This window comes from Pongo abelii, chromosome 1, assembly GCF_028885655.2.
Source record: "Pongo abelii isolate AG06213 chromosome 1, NHGRI_mPonAbe1-v2.0_pri, whole genome shotgun sequence".
NCBI lineage: Eukaryota > Metazoa > Chordata > Mammalia > Primates > Hominidae > Pongo > Pongo abelii.
This window is the reverse complement of record NC_071985.2, coordinates 201,013,744-201,028,853: the sequence shown is the minus strand read 5'-3', so window position 1 is coordinate 201,028,853 and position 15,110 is coordinate 201,013,744. Positions and strand designations below refer to the sequence as shown.

The 15,110-nt window shown below is 44.7% G+C and overlaps 1 protein-coding gene across 25 annotated transcripts in view; it reads left to right on the top strand.

The window, feature by feature from the left end:
• ZBTB8A (zinc finger and BTB domain containing 8A) overlaps positions 1–15,110 on the top strand; it is a 67,309-nt gene that overhangs the window by 7,745 nt on the left and 44,454 nt on the right. For 21 of the 25 annotated variants that reach the window (XR_008525229.1, XR_008525227.1, XR_010138493.1 and 18 more), the window contains one exon: positions 7,132–7,212. The exons of 2 other annotated variants lie outside the window; for them this stretch is intronic. Coding sequence is in view for 1 of the 23 variants with exons in the window: in XM_054555501.2 (XP_054411476.1) it covers positions 7,132–7,212 (81 nt within the window). In the remaining 22 variants the exon portion in view is untranslated. Of the gene's footprint in view, positions 1–7,131; positions 7,213–14,344; positions 14,532–15,110 lie in introns of those variants that run through there. 2 more of the 25 variants (XM_054555487.2, XM_063719503.1) reach the window with 2 other exon arrangements.

Sequence of the window (15,110 nt, the reverse complement as noted above, 5' to 3'; positions counted from 1 at the left end):
AAGGAAAATATACTGCTGTGGAGTTCAGAACAATGTAAAATTAATGATTGTATCAAAAGATGAAGTTGTTTTCTTTCGGCTGTTTTTCTGACCCTTCAGAAAACCTCCATTGCTTTGAATCCTGTGGCTCTCAGCAGCATGTGAAACACGGAGGGCATAGCAGATGCCTTATGTCACCCTCAGTTCCCTCTGTCTCCCTGGCACTGTTGGACTAGGTCCAACATAAAATTCTTACATATCCAGAATATCTGGGGGAAGTTTTTTGTTTTTGTTTTTGAGACAGGGTCTTGCCCTGTTGCCCAGGCTGGAGTGCAGTGGCACAATCACAGCTCACTGCAGCCTTAGCCTCTCAGGCTCAAGTGATCCTCCCACCTCAGCCTACTGAGTAGCTGGGACCACAGGCATATACTACCACACGCCTGGCTAATTTTTTAATAATTTGTAGAGACGAGGTCTCGCCATGTTGCCCAGGCTGGTCTCGAACTCCTGGGCTCAAGTGATCCTCCTGCCTGGGCCTTCCAAAGTGCTAGGATTATAGATATGAGCTACCATGCCTGGCTGGGGGAAGTTTTATTCCAAAATCTGCAATGTATTTTTCATCACCAGAAGATACTTCAGCAAACCAAACTAAGCCATAATTTTATCCATGACTTTTTAAATATATACATTAGAATAGTATTCTAAGTATAAACACTTAAATTTTCTTTTCTTTTTTTTTTTTTTAATAGAGATGGAGTCTTGCCCTGTTGCCCAGGCTAGAGTGCAGTGGCATGAGCATCACTCACTGCAGCCTCGAACTCCTGGGCTCAAGGGATCCTCCCTCCTGCCTTAGCCTCCTGAGTAGCTGGGACTACAGGTTTGAGCCACTGTACTCAGCAACATTGAAACATACACTTTTAGGTTGCAAATCTTATTTTAGGTTATAGGTCTCATTCTCAGGCAATTGCTTCTGTGGTAACATTTTCTTAGTTTGAGTAACAAACACCCAGGTTGATAGAGCATGATTAATGAGGTAACGATTGAATGGAAAAATGGCAAAAATTGGCCAGGTGCAATGGCTCATGCCTGTAATCCCAGCACTTTGGGAGGCTGAGGTGGGTGGATCACTTGAGGTCAGGAGTTTGAGACCAGCCTGACCAACATAGTGAAACCCTGTCTTTACTAAAAATACAAAAATTAGCTGGGTGTGGTGGCGCATGCCTGTAATCCCAGCTACTTGGGAGCCTGAGGCAGGAGAATCACTTGAGCCCAGGAGGTGGTGGTTGCAGTAAGCTGAAGTCGTACCACTGCACTCCAGCCTGAGCGACAGAGCAAGTCTGTATCTCAAAAAAAAAAAAAAAAAAAAAAAAAAGAAAAAAAGGCAAAAGTGGTTTCTCAAGAATAATTTGGCACACACTTGTACTCGGAAGGCTGAGGTGGGAGGATCACTTGAGCCTGGGGAGGTCAAGGCTGCAGTGAGCTGTGATCTCACCACTGCACTCCAGACTGAGCAACAGAGAAAGATTCTGTCTAAAACAAAAAACAAACAAACAAAGCAAAAAAAAAAAAACAAAAAAAGACTAGATGTGGGGTGGCTCACGCTTGTAATCCCAGCACTTTGGGAGGCCGAGGCAGGTGGATCATGAGGTCAGGAGTTCGAGACCAGCCTGGCCAAAACAGTGAAACCCCTGTCTCTACTAAAAATACAAAAACTAGCTGGGCATGGTGGCGGACATCTGTAATCCCAGCTACTTGGGAGGCTGAGACAGTAGAATCACTTGAACCTGGGAGGTAGAGGTTGCAGTGAGCCGAGATTGCACCACTGCACTCCAGCTTGGGCAACAGAGCTAGACTCTGTCTCAAATTAAAAAAAAAAAAAGAATAATCCTTCCTTAAGGTGAGGTCTACAGTTGACTAGTTGGAGTAGAGGGTTGCTATTCCCAGGTACACATGTAGTTTTGAAATGATCGCTCTCACTCTCTCTAGGTACACGAATATGATGAAAGCAGTCAAAAAACTTTTTTTTTCTGTATCCACATTTTTTTGTTTTTGTTTTTGTGTTGAGACAGAGTCTCACTCAGCCGCCCAGGCTGGAGTGGAGTGGTGCGATCTCGGCTCACTGCAACCACCGTCTCCAGGGTTCAAGTGATTCTCCCATCTCAGCCTCCCGAGTAGCTGGGATTACAGGCACCCGCCATCATGCCCGGCTAACTTTTGTATTTTAGTAGAGACGGGGTTTCGCCATGTTGGCCAGGCTGGTCTTGAACTCCTGACCTCAGGTGATAAACCCGCCTCAGCTTCCCAAAGTGCTAGGATTACAGGTGTGAGCCTCCTTTCTGTATCCCCATTTGTGTAAGACAAAATGTGTGGTAATAAAATTCTAAAGTGTTTACATTTTGTACTCATTGAAAGCAGTGTTTTTAAATGTTTAGATAATTAATAATAATAATAATAGCTGACATTTATCAAGGGCTTGTTATAAGCCAGGCACTGTTACAAGCATGTTGCTTGGATTATCTTCTAATTTTCTCCATCTCGCAGCTCTATAAGCTATAGGTATTATGATTGTCCCTGCATTAGTCCATGCTCACATTGATAAAAAGAAATACCTGGCTGGGGCCAGGCACCGTGGCTCATGCCTGTAATCCCAGCACTTTGGGAGGCCGAGGCAGGCAGATCATGAGGTCAGGAGTTCGAGACCAGCCTGGCCAATATGGTGAAACTTCATCTCTACTGAAAATACAAAAATTAGCCGGGTATGGTGGCCCGCGCCTGTAGTCCCAGCTACTCCAGAGGCAGAGACAGAATCACTTGAACCCAGGAGGCAGAGGTTGCCGTGAGCTGAGATCACGTCACTGCACTCCGGCCTGGAGGACAGAGCGAGACTCTGTCTCAAAACAAAACAAAACAAAACACCTCGCTGGGTGCTGTGGCTCATGCCTGTAATCCCAGCACTTTGGGAGGCTGAGGCGGGCGGATCACCTGAGGTCAGGAGTTCGAGACCAGCCTGGTCAACATGGTGAAACCCCGTCTCTACTAAAAACATAAAAATTAGCCAGGCATGGTGGCACATTCCTGTAATCCCGGCTACTTGGGAGGCTGAGGCAGGAGAATCGCTTGAACCTGAGAGGTAGAGGTTGCGGTGAGCCGAGATCACACCATTGCACTCCAGCCTGGGCAACGAGTATAACTCCGCCTCAAAAAAAAAAAAAAAAAGACTGCCCAACAGGCCCCCCAGGGAGGGAATCAGGAGGCTGCCAATGACATTGCTAGTGTAATTTAAGGGTCGACTAACTGCTATAGGCCGTGCACAGTGTAATCCAGCACTTTGAGAGGCCAAAGTGGGAGGATCCCCTTGAGCCTAGGAGTTCGAGTTTACAGTGAGCTATGAGTGCACCACTGCACTTCAGCACTTCATCCTGGATGACAGAGTGAGACCCTGCCTCTGAAAATAAATAAATAAAAGGAAAGAACCCTGCTACCCCTGAACTTCCCCTGAACTCCTACCAAATAGTGACTCCTGTCTTCACCATGTTTGTCTCTTGACAATCATGAAGCTTTTGACACTGGAATGCTGCTATGAGAAAAAAATACAATGTTTCCATAAATGTGCTTGCCAGCATTAACAGCCAAAACAGAAGAAAGATGGTTCCCACCTCATTTCTGCTTTCCAGATCTCACAGAACATCTCATTGATAGGCCACATTTCACATGGGGAAACTGAATTGTAAAGAGTCTGGGAAATGTACTTTTTAGTTTCCAGAAGGAAGTTAGAAAGGATGTTGATGCCGGGCGTGGTGGCTTATGCCTGTAATCTTAGCACTTTGGGAGGCTGAGGTGGGCAGATCTCTTGAGCCCAGGAGTTCAAGACCAGCCTGGGCAATATATCGAGACCCTTAAAAAAAAGGATCCTGAATGTCCATCCACAGATCTACTCTAATATCTGCTAGAGTGGAACTTGGTGGTCATCTGAAAAAATAGCATTCCATCAGCATGTAAAAATTGTTTAGGGCACAGACTATGCTCAGAAATCAGTTCTTTTAGCCAGGTGCAGTGGCTCACGCGTGTAATCCCAACACTTTGGGAGGCCAAGGTGGTGGGTGGATTGCTTGAGTCCAGGAGTTCGATACTACCCTGGGCAACGTGGTGAGACCCGATCTCTACAAAAAATACAAAAAAATTAGCCAGCTGTGGTGGTACACGTCTGTGGTCCCAGCTCCTCGGAAGGCTGATGTGCAAGCATCCCTGAACCTGGGAGGCAGAGGTTGCAGTGAGCCAAGATCGTGCCACTGGATTCCAGCCTAGGTGAAAATGAGACCCTGCGGCAAAAACAAAAGGAAAAGAAATCAGTTCTCTTAAAAAGCCACAAATTAGGCCAGGCGCGGTGGGTCATGCCTGTAATCCCAGCACTTTGGGAGGCCGAGGCAGGCGGATCACACGGTCAGGAGTTCGAGACCAGCTTGGCCAATATGGTGAAACCCCGCCTCTACTAAAAATACAAAAATTAGCCGGGCGTGGTAGCAGGCTCCTGCAGTCCCAGCTACTCGGGAGGCTGAGGCAGGAGAATCGCTTGAACCCAGGAGGCGGAGGTTGCAGTGAGCCAAGATTGCACGATTGCACTCCTGCTGGGGCAACAGGAGCGAGACTCCGTCTCAAAAAAAAAAAAAAAGCCACAAATTAGCACTGTACACACCCAGTACACTGGACAATAGTTAATATGCCCTTAAGTGGCAGTGTTGAAGCAGTGAAGCAATCCAAGTACATGCCATTCTCTGAATGCCCTTCTAACTCATTAGGGCTAGGTGACAGATGAGCTTTTAGTGTGGCAACGAGTTGGTCTCAAAAACTATTAATTTTGGGCCAGGCACAGTGGCTCATGCCTATTATTCCAACAAGGTGGGAGAATCACTTGAGCCTAGGATTTCAAGACCAGCCTGGGCAACATGGAAAAACCCCGTCTCTACAAAAATACAAGATTTAGCCTGGTAAACCTGTAGTCTCAGCTACTCAGAAGGCTAAGGCTAGAGGATCACTTGAGCCTGAGAGGTCAGGGCCATAATGAGCCATGGTCACACCACTGCATTCCAGCCTGAGTGACAGAGTGAGACTGTCTCTAAAAAAAAAAAAAAAAAAATTGCTGGGCACGGTGGCTCATGCCTGTAGTCCCAGCACTTTGGGAGGCTGAGGCGGGTGGATCACCTGAGGTCGGGAGTTTGAGACCAGCCTGACTAACATGGAGAAATACGATCTCTACAAAAAATACAAAATGAGCCGGGTGTGATGGAGCATACCTGTAATCCCAGCTACTTGGGAGGCTGAGGCAGAATCACTTGAACCCGGGAGGCAGAGTTTGTGGTGAGCTGAGATCACACCATTGCACTCCAGCCTGGGCAACAAGAGCAAAACTCCATCTCAAAAAAAAAAAAAAGGTTATTTCAGTTTGTTTTCTTATTTATTTATTTAGAGATAGGTCTCACTATGTTCCCTACGCTGGTCTGGAATTCCTGGCTTCAAGTGACCTTCTTGCCTTTGCCTCCTGAAATGCTGGGATTACAGGCATGAGCCACTGGGCCCAGCTCCTCTTCTTTATACTTACCTGTATTTTCTTTTTTTTTCAAGATATGTTGAATTTTTAAAGCTATTCTGTTCAGTTTTCTTCCAAAACACATTGATGACATTTGGAGGAAAAGAGCAATAGGATTTACTATCTTGGTATCATCTGCTGGCCTCACTTTGAATAGTGTTGTCTTAAGTTTATTTTCCTGTCAAAGTTAAAAAGTATGTTTGGGCCAGGGATGGTGGCTCATGCCTATAATTTCAGCACTTTTGGAGGCCGAAGTGGGGGGATCGCTTGAGCCCAGGAGTTTGAGACCAGCCTGGGCAACATGACGAAACCTCATCTTTCTAAAAAATACAAAAATTAGCCAGGCTTGGTGGTGGGTACTTGTAGTCCCAGCTACTTGGTAGACTGAAGAGGGAGAATCGCTTAAGCCTGGGAGATCAAGGCTGCAATGAGCTGTGATTGTGCCACCGCACTGTAGCCTGAGTGACAAAGTGAGACTGTCTCAAAAAATAAACCAAATGGCCAGGCGCGGTGGCTCACACCTGTAATCTCAGCACTTTGGGAGGCCCAGGCGGGAGGATTGCCTGAGGTCGGTCAGGATTTCGAGACCAGTCTGGCCAACATGGAAAAACTCTACTAAAAATACAAAAAAATTAGCCAGGCGTGGTGGTGTGTGCAGGTAATCCCAGCTACTCGGGAGGCTGAGACAGGGGAATTGCTCGAACCAGGGAGGTGGAGGTTGCAGTGAGCCGAGATCACGCCACTTCATTCCAGCCTGGGCGACAGAGTGAGACTCCATCTCAAAAACACCAAAACAAAACGAAAAAAAGGATTGCTTTTGATTTGCCATAATATATTTTAATATTGGAAATATCTTCTTATAAACTTTAATATTAAGATTGAGGTTAAAAAGTTATATATATAAAACATAAAAATATGTATATAAAATGTATATATTTCTTTAAAAAGAGTTCTGAGCCAATTTGAAGCCAAATGATCTTTCATTAATAATATTAATGATTTATTTATATTGTATATTATATTTTATATCATTATATATTATATTACATACTTGTTATATATTATTAATATTATTAATGATTTTCTATTAACTATTGTTAACTATTATTAATAGTTGTGCCAGATCATCTATTTTTACATGTTAAAAATCATATCTGACAGAGGCTCTTACATAATTTTTTTTTTTTGAAATGGAGTCTTGCTCTGTTGCCCAGGCTGGCATGCAGTGGCACGATCTCGGCTCACTGCAGCCTCCGTCTCCTGGGTTCAAGCAATTCTCCCTCCTCAGCCTCCTGAGTAGCTGGGATTACAGGCACCTGCCACCATGCCCAGCTAATTTTTGTATACTTAGTAGAGATGGGGTTTCACCATATTGGCCAGGCTGGTCTCAAACTCCTGACCTCAGGTTATCTGCCCGCCTTGGCCTCCCAAAGTGTTGGGATTACAGGTGTGAGCTACTGTGCCTGGCCCTTATATAATTTATTTAAATAAATATTATGTACCATAGCAGATCTTTCTGCCTCTTATTACAAAAGTACATTATAAATATCTGTTTTCTCTCTCTACAGGACAATCCTCCAAACACAGACTGTTTGACTTAGAATCTTCCCTTTTTACTCCATTCAAGAGCAGCATTCATAAATTTCCAGGTATGACAAATTTTAATTCTTCATCTACCTCACTTAAATGCATAGATGAGAAGGAGAATTCTGGGGCCAGGCGCGGTGGCTCACGCCTGTAATCCCAGCACTTTGGGAGGCCGAGGCAGACAGATCACCTGAGGTTGGGAGTTCGAGACCAACCTGACCAACGTGGAGAAACCCTGTCTCTACTGAAAATACAAAATTAGCTGGGCATGGTGGCACATGCCTGTAATCCCAGCTATTCGGGAGGCTGAGACAGGAGAATTGCTTGAACCCGGGAGGTGGAGGTGGAGGTGAGCCGAGATGGCACCATTGCACTCCAGCCTGGGCAACAAGAGTGAAACTCCATCTCAAAAAAAAAAAAAAAAAAAGTAGAATTTTGGGCTGGGTGCAGTGGCTCACACCTGTAATCCCAGCACTTTGGGAGGCCAAGGCAGGAGGATCACCTGAGGTCGGGAGTTTGAGACCAATCTGGCCAACATGGCAAAACCCCGTCTCTATTAAAAATACAAAAATTAGCCGGGCGTGGTGCTGGGCGCCTATAATCCCAGGTGCTTGTGAGGCTGAGACAGGAGAATCACTTGAACCCGGGCAGCAGACATTGCAGCGAGCCAAGATCATGCCGGTGCACTCCAGCCTGGGCAACAGAGCAAGACTCTGTCTCAAAAAAAAAAGGTAAAATTTTATAGTTGTAGATTTTATATGTCAGAAAATGGATTTATTTCTTGGAAATTCACTGTCTAAGATGTTCAGCATTCTGATTTTTTTGGTCTCCCTGTTCACTGATTGCTGATTTTTTTTAATGGCATCTTTATTTTGAAAACTCTCTTGAGGAGGTATAGTGTATCCTTGTGAATGTGGGCCGAATTTTTTTTTTTTAACATCCAGGATACATATTTGAACTACATTTTAATCTTTTATTTATTTATTTATTTTTTTTTTAATTTTTTTTTTGAGATGTAGTCTGGCTCTGTCGGCCAGACTGGAGTGCAGAAGCAACCTCCGCCTCCCAGGTTCAAGCAATTCTGCCTCAGCCTCCAGAGTAACTGGGATTACAGGCACCTGCTACCAAGCCTGGCTAATTTATATATTTTTAGTAGAGACTGGGTTTCACCATGTTGGTCAGGCTGGTCTCGAACTCCTGACCACAGGTGATCCACCCGCCTTGGCCTCCCAAAGTGCTGGGATTACAGGCCTGAGCCACTGCACCCGGCTTTATCTTTTTTTTAAACTGGGATCCAGGCAATTGTGTGGAACTACATTTTTTAATTCATTGCCTCTCTTGCGTATGTATTTCTCCCATTCTAACTTAATCACATACTCGTATTATTAAGAACTGGAGATTATCTAGATCAGTCCTTTTAATTTGCAGAGAAGGATGTTATTAAGCCTAGAAACGTGAGTTACTTGCCCATGGACATAATACTAATATAGTGGTAGAACCAGTGTCAGAATTCTGACCTCCCACAGCTGCATCATGCAGCCTTGGCATCACTGTCTGGGTTAACTCCCTTTTCTGTAAAATGGGGATAATAATACCATCTCCCAGCTGGGTGTAGTGGCTCACTTTGGGATCCCAGCACTTTGGGAGGCTGAGGCGGGCAGATCACGAGGTCAGGAGATCGAGACCATCCTGGCTAACACAGTGAAAACCTGTCTCTACTAAAAATACAAAAAATTAGCTGGGCATGGTGGCAGGCGCCTGTAGTCCCAGCTACTCGAGAGGCTGAGGCAGGAGAATGGCATGAACCCAGGAGGTGGAGCTTGCAGTGCGCCGAGATGGTGCCACTGCATTCCAGCCTGGGCGACAGAGTGACACTCCGTCTCAAAAATAATAATAATAATACCATCTCCCCAATAGATTGCATGTGAGGATTAAATGAGACAATGCAGGTAGCTACTTTATTACTGCCTGTTGGCCCTTTAACCCCTTCACTGCATCTTTCTTGAAATTCTCCACCCTTGGCTAATGTGTCACAAAGCTCTCTTAATTCTCCCTGTAATTTCTTGTCTGTAACACTGGCATCTTTTCCCCATCCTGCCGCACAATCATGGGCAATCCTCCAGGTTCCCTTCTCAGCCCATGCTTCCTCTGAGCCCCTTCATTTCTGCTAACAGCCTAATTGCTATTTGCAGATACTCTTACTCCTCTATCTTCAACTCTGAGTGTCCCTGTGAACTTCAGACCAGCATTTCCAGTGGCCTCCTGGCCATATCTACCTGATTTCCCATTCCTCTGAAATCCAACATACATAAAACCAAAGTCATTGCTTTTCTTCTAAACCAGTTATTTCTCTGGACTCTGGACTTCCCAATTTCTTGTTTCAAATTTAAAAAAAAATTTTTTAATTTTAATTTAATTTTTTTTTTTTGAGACAGTGTCTATGTGCCCAGGCTGGAGTGCAGTGGTGCAATCACTGCTCACTGCAGCCTCCACCTCCTGGGCTCAAGTGACCCTCCTACCTCAGCCTCCCACGTAGCTGGGACTACAGGCACATGCAATTTTTTATTTTTATTTATTTATTTATTTTCTGAGACAGAGTCTCACTCTGTCCCCCAGGCTGGAGTGCAGTAACATGATCTCAGCTCACTGCAACCTCCATCTCCCGGGTTGAAGCGATTCTCCTGCCTCAGCCTCCTGAGTAGCTAGGATTACAGACGTGCGCCACTGCGGCTAATTGTTATATTTTTAGTAGAGACAGGGTTTCGCCATGTTGGCCAGGCTGGTCTCGAACTCCTGACCTCGTGATCCACCCGCCTTGGCCTCCCAAAGTGCTAGGATGACAGGTGTGAGCTACCACGCCCGGCCACAATTTTTTATTTTTTAGAGACAGGGTCTTGCTCTGTTGCCCACGTTGACGTGCAGTGGTATTACTATAGCTCACTGCAGCCTCCAACTCCTGGGCCTAAGCAATCCACTGTCTGTGCCTGCCAAGTAGCTGGGACCACAGGCATGCACCATCATACCCAGCCAATTTTTAAAAATCTATTCTGCCATCCTGGTCTCAAACTTAATTTAAGAAAAAGCAAGGTATAGGGCTGGGCACAGTGGCTCACGCCTGTAATCCCAGCACTTTGGGAGGTCGAGGCAAGGTAGATCACGAGGTCAAGATATCGAGACCATCCTGGCCAACATAGTGAAACCCCGTCTCTACTAAAAATACAGAAATTAGCTGGGCGTGGTGGCGGGCGCCTCTAGTCCCAACTACTTGGGAGGCTGAGGCAGAAGAATCATTTGAACTTGGGAGGCGGAGGTTGCAGTGAGCTGAGATTGTGCCATTGCACTTCAGTCTGGTGACAGAGCAAGACTCCATCTCAAAAAAAAAAAGAAAAAAGAAAAAGCAAGGTATAGACCAATATATATAATACAAGGGAACTTAACTTTCTTAACTTTCCATGTCAGTAGAGTGTTTTCTTATTTTCGAATCATACACATTCAAGGATGAAAGGGAAGGGGAAAAGACCAGTTGCGGTGGCTGACACCTGTAATCCCATCACTTTGGGAGTCCAAGGCAGGTGGATCACTTGAGGTCAGGAGTTCGAGAACAGCCTGGCCAACATAGTGAAACCCCGTCTCTACTAAAAATACAAAAATTAGCCGGGCGTGGTGGTGTACGCCTGTAGTCCCAGCTACTTGGGAAGCTGAGGCAGGAGAATCGCTTGAACCTGGGAGGCAGAGGTTGCCGTGAGCCAAGGTCACGCCATTGCACTCCAGCCTGGGCAACAGAGCCAGACTCCATCTCAAAAAAATGATGTGAGAACCGTATAAATAATTTGTGTTTCTCTGGGATTTTGTTTTTGTTTGTTTTTGTTTTGCCTTGGATTCTAGGGCAAATAATGCTAAATGTAAATGTATAGAAACCATCTCATTAACATTTAATTTAAATAAACATTAAATAACATTTGATTTAAATAAAATGTTGCTTGCTCTGTCCCTGAGGCTAAAGGGCAGTGGCATAATCCGAACTCACTGCAGCCTCCAACTCCTGGGCTCAAGTGATCCTCCCACCTCAGCCCCCAAGTAGCTGGGACTACAGGCCCGTGCCACCATACCCAGCTAGTTTTTATATTTTTTTTTGTAGAGATGAGGTTTCACCATGTTGCCCAGGCTAGTCTCAAACTCCTGAGCTCAAACATCTGCCTGCTTCAGCCTCCCAAAGTGCTGGGATTATAGGTGTAAGCCACCATGCCTGGTCCATTTTACCAAACTCTTATAATCAGTTATTAAAATCTTTCAAATGCCACCCTCTGTTGATGATTTCTAAATCTTTATCTCCAGCCTAGATTTCCTGAGCGTATATCCAGACATCCATAATATACTGACTTCATGCTCAGTGAGCAACATTTTGATGACTGGCTTTCCATATCACTTCCTCATAAAGAAAGGAGAATATGTCAGTCAGTGGAAAACAAATATCTGTCCCTTTGATGTTTACATATTTCATCATAATTTATAAAATGGCCTTCTGTCTTTCTTGTATATATGGTATATCTGACATATCACATACACATGTATAACGTATATAGACCTATATACAAACTCTGTGAGCTTGATTAAAGACAGAGAATGGGGGAAAAGGAGGGAAGTAGGGAAGTAGGAAGGCATTTGCCTCTAAGAAACAGATCATCTTTTTGTGGAACAAAATTACGTTTCTGATCAGTTTCTGAAAATCAAACCTTAAACAAGAGGTAACAATGTAAATGCTACCAATCATTTATCTTAGCATCTAGCCATCTGGCCATTTTCTCTTTTTTTCTTCCTTTCTCACCCCTCCCTCCTTCTTATCTATAGTAGTTAGCTACTTAGGGAAAAATTTAGATCTTCTCATCACACAGTACACCAAATACTTTCTAGAAGAGCTAAGTATTAAATACACACACACACACACACACACACACACACACAAATGGAAGTAAATATTCATCAAACATCTGGAGGTGGGAAGAATCCTGAGAGTAGAACACATTGAAAAGAAATCATGTAGGAAACTTTCAACATGTGCCATTCATTTACTTATTCATTTGTTAGTCTCCAAGTCTGAAGGATATAGATATGGAGGCTGAGAAAGGAAAGGTTTGGCCTGGGATGGTTCCTGGGTCCTGGATTAGGCACTAGAGGGAAATAGTGGTACTAATTCCCAAGAAAGGAGACACAGATGAAGGAGTACATTTCAGCGGTTAAGAAAAGGCTGCAATAATAAGTTTGAAATTCAGTAAGTTTGAGGTTATCTTCTGTATCTAACTGGTGATTGATGACAACGATGATAAGAATTATAACAGCAGCTCATATATTATTGAGCAGCTGCAATGTCCCAGGCACCTGCAGAGTTCTTGACATTTGCAATGTCATGTTGAATCTACAATTCCATGAAGTAGGTACTGCACTCTTATAAACCCCCATTTATAGGTGAGGAAATGGATGTGTAAACCACAGCAGAGCCGGGGTTTAGATTCACTTTGATGGCATAGCCCATGTGTTTACCCACGGTTATTTATGCTGCTTCCAAGTCCTGCTGATTCTACCTCTGGCTTATCTCTCTCTACTTCTTTTCTTTCTTTTTTTGAGACGGTGTCTGGCTCTGCCACCCAGGCTGGAGTGCAATGGCATGATCTCAGCTCACTGCAACCTCTGCTTCCCGGGTTCAAGCCTTTTTCGTGCCTCAGCCTCCCTAGTAGCTGGAATTACAGGCACCCGCCACCACGCCTGGCTAATTTTTCTATTTTTAGTAGAGATGGGGTTTCACTATGTTGGCCAGGCTGGTCTCGAACTCCTGACCTCTAGTGAGCCACCTGCCTTGGCCTTGTCTACTTATTTTCATCACCACTACTGTGGTTTAAATGTTGGTCCCCTTCAAAACTCATGTTGAAACTTAATCCTCAAGGTGACAGTATTTTTTTTTTTTTTTTGAGACAGAGTCTCACTGTGTCACCCAGGCTGGAGTGCAGTGGCATGATCACGGCTCACTGCAGCCTCAACCTCCCCAAGCTCAGGTGATCCTCCTACCTCACCCTCCTGAGTACCTGGGACTACAGGTACATGCCACTATGCCTGGCTAATTTTTGTATTTTTTGTAGTAATGGGGTTTCGCCATGTTGCCCAGGCTGGTCTCCAACTCCAGGGCTCAAGCAATTTGCCTGCCTTGGCCTCTCAAAGTCCTGGGATTACAAGCATGAGCCACCATGCGTGGCACAATGTGGTAGTACTGAGAGGTGGGGCCATTAAGAGGTGATTGGGTTATGAAGGATTAATGGATTATCATGGGAGGAACTAGTGGTTTTAGAAGAAGAGGAAGGGAGATAGGAGCACGCTCAGCCCCTTTGCCACCTGTACTAGTCCGCTCTTGCATTGCTATAAAGAAGTACCTGAGACTGGGTAATTTATAAAGAATAGAGGTTTAATTGGCTCACAGTTCTGCAGGCTGTACAGGAAGCATAGTAGCTTCTGCTTCTGGGGAGGCCTCAGGAAGCTTCCAGTTATGGTGGAAGGCATAGGAGGAGCAGGCATCTTCACATGGCTGAAGTAGGCAGAAGAGAGGTGCCACACACTTTCACACAACCAGATCTCATGAGAACTCACTCACTGTACAGTATCAAGGGGGGATGGTGCTAAACCATTCATGAGAACTCTGCCCCAATGGTCCAGTCACTTCACGTTAGGCCCCACGTCCAACACTGGGGATTACAATTCGACATGAGATTTGGCCAGGGACACAGATTCAAACCATATCACTACCAATCCTTCTGCACTGTCCCAGGACTCCGCAAAGAGTCTCCACCAGCAAGAAAGCCCTTGCCAAGTGTGGACCCTTGACCTGGGATGTCTTAGCCTTCAGAACTATAATACATAAATTTCATTTATTTGTCTTCTTTTCCTTTATCTTCTTCATGATTTTTTTCTGCTTTTTTTCCTTTTCTTTATAAATTATCCAGTTTCAGCGTTTTTTTGTTGTTGTTGTTGTTATAAGTAACAGAAAACAGACTCATACCACCATACCACTACCTACAGCTACTTCCATTCTTTTTTCTTCTTTTCTTTTCTTTTTTTTTTTTTTTTTTTTTGAGATGTAGTCTCACTCTGTCACCCAGGTTGGAGAAGTTCAGTGGTGCAACTTCAGTTCATTGCAACCTCTGCCTACCAAGTTCAAGCAATTCTCCCACCTCAGCCTCCTGAGTAGCTAAGATTACAGGAGGCACATGCCACCATGCCCAGCTAATTTTTCTATTTTTAGTAGAGACGGGGTTTCACCATGTTGACCAGGCTGGTCTCAAACTCCTGACCTCAAGTGATCTGCCTACCTTGGCCTCCCAAAGTGCTGAGATTACAGGTATGAGCCACCATGCCTAGCCCAACCACTTCCATTTCTACCCCTACCATTTTGTCTAGATTACAACTGCCTCCTGCCTGGTCTCACTGCCAGTGACGTTCTTACTGCTCTCTGATTTGATCAAATACTAAATCGCCTCTCTCCTTTGCATAAAACCCCTTAATGCCCCCCACCCCCACCCCAATGCTTACAGGGTCTAATCCAAACTCTTTAATGAAGCAAATAAGGTGCTCCACCCATCTCTCACCATCTCTTTTGCACCCTATGCTCCAGCCATATTGAACAACTTACTTCCTATTTTCTGATTATACCAGTCTGTGCCTTGGCTCAAACTATATCTTCTGCCTAGAATGCTTTTCCTCTTTTATTTTTTTTTTTTCTGAGTGAAAACCTGCTTGCCTTTCAAGCATCTACCCTAGCATCACATCACCTATGAAACAACGTACGTTGATTCTTCTCCCACAGTTCTGGAGGCTAAACTCTGAAATCAAGGTGTTGACAGGGCCATGCTCTCTCTGAAGGTTGTAGGGCAGAGTCCTTCCTTGCCTCTTTTTAGCTTCTGGTGGGTGCCAGCAAACC